The following is a 13,150-nucleotide window of genomic DNA, read 5'->3' as shown; positions in this document are numbered from 1 at the left end:
AAAAATACACAGAATATTACATTTTCCCAGAATTAGCAGTATCTGGTCCTCCTGATAACATGAATTTTATGAGTGTATTTTACTAAGATATTAAGAACAACATTTCAAATCACCATAAAGGTCACCAAATGGCATATATATGGCTGCAGAAGAACCACTCAAAGTAAAAAAGAACCATGAGAATACACTCAAATTATCAACTCACTCAAATATAATTACTAGTTGATATAACTCCTGTAACCCAGTGACCTTCACACTTAGTTGGAAGTACTCTACTCCCTATAGTAATTCTAAAGTAACTTGGACAGCTATATTAACAGCAGAGTAAAGATCCATATGTTCCTTTTGAACATGTTAGCACCTAGTGACACAATTCTTCATGAAAAACAATGAAAAACTATCCATATCTTTGTAAAATTAACCTTATCAAATTCCCATTCTAAATTACACATTTAGGAGAGCTAAATCTGGAAGTGTGATGGATGGAAAGCAAAAGGAGCCCATTACATAAAACAGAATGTCTTCAGACTGTCTGAATTAAATTTGGACCATCTGAATTACAGCAAACATTACATTCCCTGTAATGCATAAAGCCACATTTGCTTGTGGCACTACTTTTCTGCACACAGATACTAAAATTTATACATAAAACCTGAGTGCAAACTCAGTGTCATCTACATGCCACTTCCCATGTGCAGAGGCACCAACTCTGCACATAAAAATGAATATACATCCCAGCAGACAAAGCTAAAATCTGAAATAGTACCAAATATGACAATCCAGCACTCTAACTTTTAAAATATTGGCAAACATTTAAAATACTTTCTTCTTATTTGTCAGTTTTAGGTTCCCTTAGAAGAAGGTTCAATACATTATTTTGCAGAAGAAGATTCAATACATTATTTTTGAAATCTCCCCTTAGGAAACTGGGACTGTAATGCTAATACCTCTGTTTAATTGCATTTGCATGCAGAGAGCTGATTTCTAGCACCATTATTTATGAATATGAATTTGTCCACGTACAAGCAGATAATGTTCATGAGTATATGCAATTACTAAATGGTGAGAATTTAGTTTACCTTCTAAAATGATCCTCTGAAGTAACTGATGCCCTGGTAGTTATTATTTTCCTTCGTTATCAGCTTTAAAGTTTCTAAGATTGATTGTACAAGTTTCTCCAGATGCATATGAATGTCAGTTCTAAACAGAGCAGCTCACAACATATATAAAAAGCACCATCAAAATGAAAAAATAACTTACGAACAAAATGCCAACTACATGTTATCACATCCCATTTCTCTCCAGGTTCTTCCTCAGCCTGCATGTTAAACCTCAGTTCAGCCTGCTCTGTCACTCCTGTCCTTCTCACAAGTTTCCTCTCTGCCCTGCCCAGTTCACCAATACCCAGGGTGAGAGGGAGAGTCACTTCCATGGAGGAACTCAGCTTATGCTGTCTCATCTAGAGGTGTCAGTTCCTGCTGCTCTTCCCTCAATCACAAATGGAAAAGAAGAGGAAAAGAACTCTGTCTTTTGATGTGCTAGTTTTTTTAACATGGCAGAACCAGGCTCTTAAAGCCTTCTCATTCTTGTTTTCTTCCAGTGTGCATGAATAAACACTCAGGATACCATGACTTCGTAACTTTCAAATAATTCCTTAAACATCTGTTGTCTCAGAACTGTCTCTGAATGTCCACTCAAACATCCTTTTTCACCCTTATCATCTTTTTCTCCCATGTTTTTATTTGCATTGTCTCCCCGTTAATTCTTTTATAGAGTAAGTCCCTTGAGTTAGATGAATGAGTATTTAACAGGAATGTTCAATACAATTGTAGCTCATACTAGGACTAGTAATGCAAACAACTGGACAATTTAAACAGAAATACTCTGCTAAAAATGACAGAACATTACTTCTAGCTCCTACTGATGTAATTATATTTTCATATACTATAGTACACTTTGCCATAAATTTAGGCACACAATTTCTCTGCATTCAGAAATCTGTTACTGTAACTATACAGTAGTAACAGCACAGTTATTTAAAGAAATAAGTAAGTTGGATATCACTGTGAAAAGTTAAAGTTGTGAAAAAGGAAGCAGAGTGAAGTTACACATTTGAAAGCTGTAGCTACACATTTGAAAAAAATGAAAGCAATTTTACTTGAGTACCATCACTGTGTACTCAAGAACTAGTTTTTAATAGTATAAATGCAAGATTCAACATCTCCCTGTGTTTGATCATCAGTATAAATCAAATGCCATGTGTCCTACAGGAATACAGTCATTTTGCCTGCAGAAGAATGAAGAACAATCAGCACCTTAGAGCTAATTCCATTTTTAAGCACGAGTTTTATCTCTTATCTAAACTTCTGTAGTAAATAAATTGTAAAATTTTGAGTATGAAAATCATTAATGCCAAAGTAGAATATCCTTTTTAGAAGTTTTGTACATTGAAAACTGATTTCATTATATATAAGAGATGTATCTTGTCTGTTCTCTGATGATAATTAAACCTTATTGACCCATCAACTTCCCTTGAGTAATCTTCTGGGGAAGACAACATGCAGAAAAGAAGCATTTTTTTAAATGCTGTATGCAAAGCAGCAAAATGGTATGTTACATTTTAAAAAGTTAGGTTTGATTTTATTTCCTAGAGGGGATTCAAATAATTATGACATTGAAAAATCACAGTAATTATCCCAGGAAAATGAATACTTATGAGATTTTGACCATTACAAACTGGTGTCTACGACTACAAGGCCCATTATCTGTTGTCCAATGAGAAACTGTAATTGATTCACCCTTTTAAGATGGTGTGAAACAAACCAAGACAGTGGTGAGCACTTGGGGCACATGAGATGAATCCCATACTGGGCCCCATTACCAAGACTGCACACAGCAGAGGAGGGAAATAATTATTCCCTTCTATTCACCACTTGTGAGCCAAATCTCAACTACTGTGTCTAGTTTTGGGCACTTCAGTACAAGAATGACGTTACTGAATTGAAAGGAGCCCAGTAGAAGCCACCAAGACAATAAAATGTCCCAAGGCCTGGATTCCAGCCCCTTAATTTCCATCTATCTTCCAAGAGTTGGCATATTTTACTGAGTTTTACAATCTGAATCCATTTACCTGCTGGCTGAAGTTGCACCATGATGAATGCAAGATCCATTAAGCCAACAGAAAGGAAAAACAGAAAGAAAGAGCTTGAGCCAGAGATCTAATTTGTGATAAAATCACTGCCTTTTGGAGGAGACAAGCATGGAATTTTGAGCCCAGTTTATGCTTTTTACAGAGCAAATAATACATATTATTAAATGCAATTTAATAAAAAGTACATGGAAGGAAAACTAAATAAAAAGCACATCTTGCTCTTAAGAGTACTCTAATTCCAAGGCTTTGTGCAAAAGAATGTCAGTCAGGAATATTCTTAAAAAAGCAGCCTTTTCTGGGGGCTGGACTCAATACTGTCCATGTGGGCTTAGCATTCTCTGATGATCATGAGCATTGCATGAGCAGAGAGCACTGCATGCCAGCTGAGGACTGAAGTGAGGAGCATGTGCCTCTCTTTGCAGGCTCTTCACACTGGGAAACATCTATACATGTGCAACTAATCTAATTCCAGGGAATTCTGCAGCTCCCACTACAACAAATGTTAATTTTACATATAGCAAGTAAACTTTCTGGATCACTTTCACAATCTTTGGTGCATAAACTCTGCTAAGGTCTATGCTATATGTGTTTAAATTTGTGGTTAAACATTAAAAGAGACTTGAAATGTTCGTTCTTAAGCCTCTTGTTATAGGCAGTCTGATTTTTCAAAGTACAGAACAATGTTTCCACAGCCTGCTATGAGAAAACCCTGTGTTCTCTATGGGGAAAAGTCAAATACTGTAATTATGTCAACCTTCTAAATGACATCTCTGTAATACTTCCCCGACTCATGAATTAATTTCTCAAAAGGCTTAGACAGGCTGCCTAATTTGCAGAAGACCTGAAAGATGGAAGTTTAGAATTCTGTGTTCAGAATTGAACTGAACAGGTTTAAGAAATTCTGCAATTGTTTCTAGCAACAATGAAAATATTGAAAAAGTAGCTTTCTTCGTACCAGATTGGAAAGTCTACAAAGATTGGGGGGATGCTTGCAAAACAACAAGAGAAAAGTGCCCTAACTCTTACTGTGATCCATTCCTAGTACCCTCCCTCTTCTCAGTTTCCCATTCACACCATTTTCCAAGGTTTGCTTCCAGAACAGTTTCAAATGTGCTCTGGTTTTGTCAGTTCAGCCTTGCCAGCCGTAATTATTTCATACAAGCATCCACTGAATGCATGCTACTTCTACAAATAATTACTCCTTATGCACATAAAGCAAACCCAAAAACCCAACAAAATCCACATCTATGCTGGTTGGAACAATATGACAAATTGTGACAGAATAGGAAAGGAGCTGCTTATAATTTCATGTTGATTTAACCTTATGTTGATTTAACTTTTAGGATTACAATTAGAAGTGCTAAGAATATTTATTAATCCATTTTATGTTAATTGGGAAGTGTCATACTTAGATTTAATAATTTTATTTGTGTTTATTTGGCAGATTTGAGGAAATTACTATTGACAAAGCAGTCTAAAGGGGAAAGGAAATGCTGTATACAATTACAGTAATATCCATCACTATTGAATTTCTATTGCGTTCTAAGAAAAATGAAAGGAAGAACAAAGGACAATGTATGCCAAAACATATTTAGCAAATTTTGAAATTCATTGTTGCTATTGAATATTTTTTTCATCTCCTGAAGAGTTATTCCTCAGAATACAGAGGTCTCTGGATTGGTCGTAACATACACACACATTGTCCTGAAAAATTAAAATACTGATGTACAACTTTGTTCACACAACAACATAAATATTCAGTATTTAAGAAGAAAATACTTATCATTAGCTATGACAAAGCTTCAGAGTCCATAAATTTATGATTTTACTCTAAAATAGAAAATCATATTGCGGAGTTCAGGACCCTAGAGGCTTTGGACACCTCCAAAAGAAACTACAGCATAACAAACTCTCTTCCTCCTATAGGTAACAGAAGAAAGGAAAAAAATAGAGGACTAGTCTGAGCGCACAGTACATGAAGTAAAAAGCAGGAATGTAATGTGGGAGTTAGATCATAGTATTTTACTCTCACCTCTAGGACATACGACTCAAAACATGATCAGAAATAGATAATGCTCTGTTGTGTCTGACTCTATTATTTCACTTCTATTTGCCAGCCCAACCCAGAGCAAAGTGAAAGTGTGAGGCCACGTGAGGGAAGGAGCCTGTACCTCCTTCCCAACCCAACCTCCAAACTAAACTTTCTCTCACTGACATCACTTGAACAACTGTCACAGAGAGAAATCAAAGGGCTCTACATGACTCCTCTCACTTGAAGTATGCTCATGCTTATTAATTATCAATCGTTGTTGATAAATCCTTGATTGCTGCCTTTCTAAAAAAAGGACTCTAGAAAACCTTTATTTTAACCCTTTTATGTTACATAGGCATAGGCAACTTCTATAAAACCACCTTAGGAAACTTTTTCTTACTGTTTAAAAAGGTGCCAAACCAGAATATGTGCTGTGCAAACCATAAAATGGACAGTTGGATTGACTGAGGCTTCTGCTTCAGCTTAATCTACAGCAGGATATACACAATTCTGATGGCAATGCAAAGCTTTAGTGCTACTTTTTACTTTACAGATATTACTTCAGTTTTCTGCAATTACCCCCAACCATAATAATCAATTATGAATTTTTGTTGTTTAACAGATTAGAGAATTACAGATTAATGACATGTATCATGATATTGTAGCTAATTTCATTAGTTACACACCATATGCCAGGTATCTTGAATTTGCTGATGGTTTGTTAGTATTTAAAAATAGTTTAGGCATATAGATATAAATTAATAAGGTACACATAAACACATTATACTATTCATTTTATAAATTAATAAAAATGCAGAACAATTAAGTATTTTCATTTCTGATATGAGAATTGAACTGCCCAGAAAAGCATAATTTCTATCAAATAAAATAATCCTTGACTTTATGCCACAAAACAGTAATTAAGAAATAATACTTGAATGAAAATGTTTGGACATAATGAAGCTACAAAAATTTTCTATTATCTATTTAGAAAGACAATGACTGGAAAGTGGATTTGTGTGTGTGCATATTTATATATGGAGATTTTAAAATTACTTGTCATCTTTTTCCTTAAAAGTTACTGTGAAACATGAGCTAGGAAATATATCCCATTGTTTGCTACCATAGAAATTGCAAAGCAAGGGTGATTCTAAGATTCTACTTTCTTGTCTTGCACAGATAAAATTGGAAGATGCACACATGAAATAAAGCACAGTCAAATGCTCAAAACAAACAAACACAATGCCTAAAGCAGAATTACATACCAGATACAAAAGCTCCAGTAAAAAGTGCCTCAGTTGCCTTTACAGTTGTAGAAAAACCCATCTCCTACATCTTATAAGAGATAAATGGGATTTTCAACCCAAAAATTACCTGCAGCCCTTGTATCAGTATTCAACTTTTCAAACAAAAAGAAATTATGGAATTGGTTGATTGCAAACTGTTAGTTAACATTTAGTAACTGCTCAAAGTTTAACAGCAACGTGCTGAACTCAAGCAGTTGAAGAAGGAGGAAGCCATTTTGGGTGTGGCACCTGCAAAGTCAACAGGTGCTTTCTTTAATTAATTTAGAAAAACACCCTCAAAGCAAAATTATGATTCACATCTGGGAAACAAGAGGCTGGGGGGAAAGGGAACTCACAGGAGCTGTAGAAAATGAGGTATATTTGCTGTCATCAAATCTGAGGAACAGCTCTTACATTCTGAGCAATTCTATAGTGGGTAAAAAAATGTTCAACTAATTCTCAGGGAAATCAGTTCTTACAAAGTGGACGATAATATCTGCATTTAACTCGTGGGCAGCAGAGCTTTGTGCTATGATTGGCTGCCATCTGGGCTCCATCTGACAGCAGCAGATTGGTATTCTCTGCACACGTCCTCGCAATTCCTGTCGCCTGTGTTTGCTGTCCCTTACACATACACACAATACATTATTTACTCAACTATAAACATTTCTGTAATGTACACAAGCAGCATCTACAGTGCAATCATGCATCAGCATTCAAGAGCAATCTAGTATTAATAGTACACACATCTACTCTTTTTACAACTGTTTTATAATAAATATTTTTAAGGGTGCAAAGATTTTCTAAAGCTTAGAAACATTTCAGTTTCTTGTTCGCTTTCCTCTAGTCCCTGAATAATAAGAGTTCATTATTGCATGCATAATATTTTTGCTTTCATGAAGGTAACTTTCTGTTAAGCAGGTTAGTTAAATAACTGCAATGGGAACTGTAAGTGTGACTGAGAACAGAGCAAAGCAGCTGATGTGTTAGCACTGCACAGGAATATTTTCCTTCAGAAGCAGCAATTTCGTAAGTAGGCTATCGGCATCGGTGCACAAACCAAAACTCCCACAGAATCAACAAGGACAGCTCTGTCCACACTCAAAAGAGCAGAAGATGCTATTCCTCTCCATTTATTAAATGATTCAACATTGCGGTATGCCTGCAACTAATTAGTATGATCAACACAGTGCAGGGCAGGAACAAAAGCAGACCAGCCTCTGAGATGTGCTGATGTAAAAGCACACAGGAGTATACATTTTTAAACCCTGTCATATAATTTATAACCATTATGTACTAATCATTCCTTGATGGAACTTTCATTTATAAGACTGAAGTTAATGTCATTTCTGATTAGGCCTGTCTCAGGATATTAAAACTGACCACCAGGTTCATTCACTTGCTAGCAGTTAAGTAACTTACTTTCTTTTAGACTGTTTTATACTAAACATTATAAAAACCCAGGTCAGCTACTGACAAATCAGAATGAAACAGATGCATGTAAATAAAACATAAATGAATGGCAAAAGAGAGAGAGAGAGAAATATGGTTATATTTGCTAAGTCATATACTTACCATTAGCACTGCAAAGTTACTGAAGTGTGTACTCTGAATGGTGGTAATATTGCCTGCAGAACTAATTATGTGGCACCCTTCTCCCCACCAGCCTCCATGTCCATCTAGAAGGTCAAAATCCCAGAAGGCTGCAATGGGGTCTATACCCCGTGCAAAGTGCCTCAATCCTATAGTAAGAGGGCTAGTGAGGTTTCCGAAACTGCACCCATCTGCAAAAGGAAAAAACTGAATCAGAGAGACGGCGTGGAAAACCCTTTAGTGATGAATGCTCTGTAAAGAGACCAGATGCACTAAACTAGGGGGGAAAAAGCCAGGGGACATAAAATCTTAATGGTCAAAATCAAAGGTAGTGCTCACATCGGAGAAGTTTGCAATGGTATAAATAAATCTGAGCATTTCAAACACATATTGTGTCACAATGATCTAATAACTCCTCACAAAGGAGATCTTTTTTATTGTTTCAGATTCTTCATTTATGACCACTATTACACTATTGCCCATGTAACTGCAGAAACGGCTCAGTTTCATGGATGATTATTAGCTGAGACAATTCTGCACTTTGAAAGTAACATTCAAAGATTTTAAAATGTTAATAGAAATGAGAGCACTATTCAGCGTCGGGCAAAATTAGTAAAATTGCATGGGTGAGTAATTAACCAAAATACTGATTCACTAGCACATACAATGTATGCCATTTAGATAAAAGTCTTTAACAACACCTGTTTTACATCCATCGCATCAGAAAGTATACTGCTGAGTATTGATACATGCAACAGGGCACTACTCCCACTCCAAAAGCCTTATTTTTACCAGTGCCCAGGACATTAACATTGCAACTGCAAAGAGTAAAACAAGGATCCTTCTGATAGCTTTAAGGAGCGAGCATCTGTAACAACACAGCCAACAAACAGCAGCCCAGAATTTGCATTCTAATCGTAGTGCAAGGGCATTTCTTTATTTGCAGGACAATCTGAACAAAATCGTGCAGACAGGAACAATTGCAAACATTGTACTAAAGACAGACACTGTATCCAGCCTCCCAGCACACTGCATACTCTACCCCTCTATTCTCTGCACAATCAAGTATACCGTAGCTTTTAGATGAAAGAAAATAATGCATAACAGCTTCTCACCTATTTTAGCAAAAACAGCTGGTGTGGCAACCGTCCTACGTTTCCCATCATCTGCGAGATTTGATGAGTTTCCTGTGCTAGGAAAGAGTTTTCCATTCCGAAAGACAATAAACTGCAGCTTGCAAGTGGAGTTATCAACAGATTGCCAGGCTGAAGACTGAGAGAAGACAGACTGTGGCAAATGAACTGAAGCTACTGCTACAGCATTCTGTACAATGAGAAAAAAAAAGAAACATTTAAAATGCAAATCACAACAGGGTTGCTTTCATGATGTTTTAAACTCCTGTACAAGAAATGTATGCTGCCTTCCTTTTCCAACACTCTGGAAGCAACCAAAGAAGCACGGGCTGTAACCATGGGAATAGGATTGGTACAGTGCATATTAAAAGGGAAAACGTTTTGATTGAATGTGAGAGTCTATATGGTCAAGCTCCCTGCTGCAGAGGTGAGAATGGTTCTTACCGTGCCTGCTAGAGGGTCCATCAACACTGCAGATCTGATTTAAAGAGACAACCTCTACCAGGTTTTCTCCTTCACTTAAAATAGAATCAGACAACTTACATTAAAACATTTCTCCGAAAGGGTACTTAAAGGGTATAAAAATAATTTTATTATTAAAACAAATTACATCTGCAGAGAACTGCAAGTGCAGTAAACAACACAGTTTAGGAATATGTTTTTCTTGCTTCATATAAGGAAAATCAGTTAACTGTGTTTTAGTCATGCAGGATTAAAAAAAATTACAAACATTAACGTAAAATAAAGAAACAAAACAACACTGGGAGAAAATGAATGAAGACTGTCAGATCACTATAATGGCTTTGAGTTGTGTGTTACATACCCTTTTACAAGCAGATAAATCCCTTACAGCAGAGCTATAAAATACACCAAACATTGTATTTTGAGGACTTCACTCATCAAGTATTTTTTTCCTGCCAAAGTAGCAAACTAATCATTAAAGACTGAGATATTTACAAGGAATAACAAATGATGAGCAATGGGAAAATAAACAGGGAGTCTGTCCTGAGCCTTGATGTGAAAAGTGTATGTATTTAAAAACAAACAAACTACAAAATGTTCTAATTTGCATTTCCCCCAAGGGTAGAGTAGGGCTCTGTGCACATAATTTACATAGATTACCACAGTTTGCTCATAGCACATGTGCACTACCTATTTCAGAAGTAAAACAATGAACTTCACAACAATATAAAGAAACATGACATTTAATATACATCCTTGTGCTGGGAAAAATACACGTGTGAGAGATAAAAGGTGTAACAGAGATCAGCAAACTAAAATGAGTATGAGAAGCATCTAGTGACCACAGAATAAATATGGAAGGAAGGCATGAGTAGTCTGTGATGCCATTTGAATGCTTAAATAAAGAGATAAAGTCTTCTGTACACCATTTTCCTTTTACCATGCATATTTTAGGAAGGTTTTGAGATTTTAACAGTACAACTGCAAAAATGTCCTTTTAAAAATAGTAAAAATAAAAATTCAATCTAGGCAATGCTGCTCATTAAAAGTACTGAGAAAAAAAAGAGCAAATAGCAACAGAACATTTCTACATTAGAATTTTAAATTATTATGAAGGCTTTAATTGGTATTAACTGAGCTAAACATCAAGCACTCATCCTGAGATTGTTTCCACTGTCTAATTCACTAAAGCTGTTATAATTGGCTTTATTTCATGCTTCTGAAATAGACATGTTTTAGTCTATGATATCCCAAGTATCTGCATATTCTGAACCTCTGATGATTCCATTTTGTCCTTAAAATTGCTATGAAAAAGTATCTACAGAGTCTTAAAAAAGTGTCATTTATCAAACCAGATCACTGTTGAGGGCTTATGTGGAGACGTACAGATGTGTAAAGAGGTTAAGGTGCAATTAAGTTTATATTTATGCTGGATTTTTATTATTATTCTGTGCTGGAAAAAGCACAATGACGACATATTAAATTGCACTAATTACTCATTATACACAAAAAGAGAAAGACAGAAGCATATGAATAAGCTTATGATAATGAAACCGACAGCTAAAGGCACTGGGTTAAGCAACAGTGTGCTATGACTTGACAAAAGCAGCCCTACACAAACCAGAGAAAACAACAGGTTTATAGCACTTTTGCTAAGAGGGCAAATCATCTAATTTATTGTGGTTCTTTAATTGCTTCTCCATTGGGACTTACTGATACTAATAGGAAAAAGTAATGGTGTAGACAGAGCTTGCCTGCGGGACTGGGGAGGTGCGGAGTGGAAGCTGCTCCCGCCTGAAGCACAGGGAGCTGGGGCAGGGGGCAGTGCCTGGGCTGGGCAGGGCCAGCTGCCCCCAGCCCTTCCCTTCCCTTCTTTCCCCTCCAGTGCCCAAGCAGGGCTGGGCAGGACCAGCTGCCCCCAGCCCTTCCCTTCTTTCCCCATCAATGCCCAAGCTGGGCTGGGCAGGACCAGCTGTCCCCAACCCTTCCCTTCCCTTCTTTGCCCTCCAGTGCCCAAGCAGGGCTGGGCAGGACCAGCTGCCCCCAACCCTTCCCTTCCCTTCTTTCCCCTCCAGTGCCCAAGCAGGGCTGGGCAGGACCAGCTGCCCCCAGCCCTTCCCTTCTTTCCCCATCAGTGCCCAAGCAGGGCTGGGCAGGGCCAGCTGCCCCCAGCCCTTCCCTTCCCTTCTTTCCCCTCCAGTGCCCAAGCAGGGCTGGGCAGGACCAGCTGCCCCCAGCCCTTCCCTTCTTTCCCCATCAGTGCCCAAGCAGGGCTGGGCAGGGCCAGCTGCCCCCAGCCCTTCCCTGCCCACAGAGACCCTGCAGCAGCCAGCAGGGAGGGAGGAACGTGCCCACGGTGCCCCAGCCTTACCCACGGATGCAGCTCCACATCACAGGGCCAAGGCTGAAGGCAGGGAGGAAAGGCTGCACACAGCCCACAGTGGAATTCGCGTGGACTGGCTGCACTGCTCGGGCTGACTGAGCAAATCTCAAACATGCAGCAACATCAAATTATTTACTTGACAAAAAGACACGTTTACAGAAAACGTTTTCCTGATCAGACTTCAGGACAGCATTTTTCCCTTGTTGTCTGCTCAAAATGAATATGAATACCCATAGCAGAAACTATTTAATAAACTTCACTAAATTGCCTACAGTCACTACCTGGAGTCCAGTTTTATTGTGAACACTGCCCACTTATACTACCTGCTACTTCAGGGTTTTTTTGCATGCAGGCAGTCTGGTGGAGTAAAAGGCAAAGGGACAGGGTATTCCTTAACTGGACAAATGTACACATAAAGTCAAACCACTTGCTGCACATCAAATATTTGCTTAGCAATTCCTCAAAATTAAACACCCAACTGTCTGCTACAGCAAGACAGCAAGCCTGCCAACAAGATCCTCTAGTAGGGTATTAATGAAAGATGCACATAGTGAGAAGGCCCACATATTCATGGTGCTGTTTAAAAATATGAACAAATACATTCTTTTCATCTAAGATGTGTGAGAATTTTCAACAGTATTACTTATTATTCACATGAGAGGGAGGATGTGAGCACTGAGGTAGTTCCTATTATTGTAGTAGAGGATGGAGGGAACCCAGCTAAAGGTTCAGTTTTATATTCTGCTAATCTTGTGTGAAGTAAAGCATAAGTCAGTTCCCCACTCCTGCCTCAGTTTCCCTCTCACTTAAGTGAGATTAAAGTGATGGCATTTGTTTTGTACTCTAAGATGCTCCAGAGTTCAGAGATTAAATACAATACAGGAACACGTATTACTAAAACCAATGACAGCAACATCAAGTTTTGAGGGAATTATTGTACTTCAGATGCTTCAAAATTCACATAAATAATTTCAGCTATTTTTTTTTATTTGGGCACCATATCACCACATCACATGGGAGCTGAAGTATCTGAGCATGCTGGTGGCAAGAAGCTGTCTGCACCTCTGAGAAGGGAGAAAGAGCAATGCAGACCCACCACAGGAGCCACAG

At 37.8% G+C, this 13,150-nt stretch overlaps 1 protein-coding gene across 4 annotated transcripts in view; it reads right to left on the bottom strand.

The window, feature by feature from the left end:
• The window catches only part of ADGRA1 (adhesion G protein-coupled receptor A1), a 252,829-nt gene that overhangs the window by 40,254 nt on the left and 199,425 nt on the right, over positions 1-13,150 (bottom strand). For 3 of the 4 annotated variants that reach the window (XM_064716633.1, XM_064716632.1, XM_064716634.1), the window contains 2 exons: positions 9,178-9,385; positions 8,045-8,253 (listed from right to left, as the gene is read on the bottom strand). In XM_064716633.1, coding sequence (XP_064572703.1) covers positions 8,045-8,253; positions 9,178-9,385 — 417 coding nt within the window. Of the gene's footprint in view, positions 1-8,044; positions 8,254-9,177; positions 9,386-12,028; positions 12,089-13,150 lie in introns of those variants that run through there. The other variant, XM_064716636.1, reaches the window with a different exon arrangement.

Source organism: Zonotrichia leucophrys, chromosome 6, assembly GCF_028769735.1.
Source record: "Zonotrichia leucophrys gambelii isolate GWCS_2022_RI chromosome 6, RI_Zleu_2.0, whole genome shotgun sequence".
NCBI classification, from domain to species: Eukaryota; Metazoa; Chordata; class Aves; order Passeriformes; family Passerellidae; genus Zonotrichia; species Zonotrichia leucophrys.
Note: the sequence above shows the minus strand (reverse complement) of the source record. Positions and strands in the feature narration are given on the sequence as shown.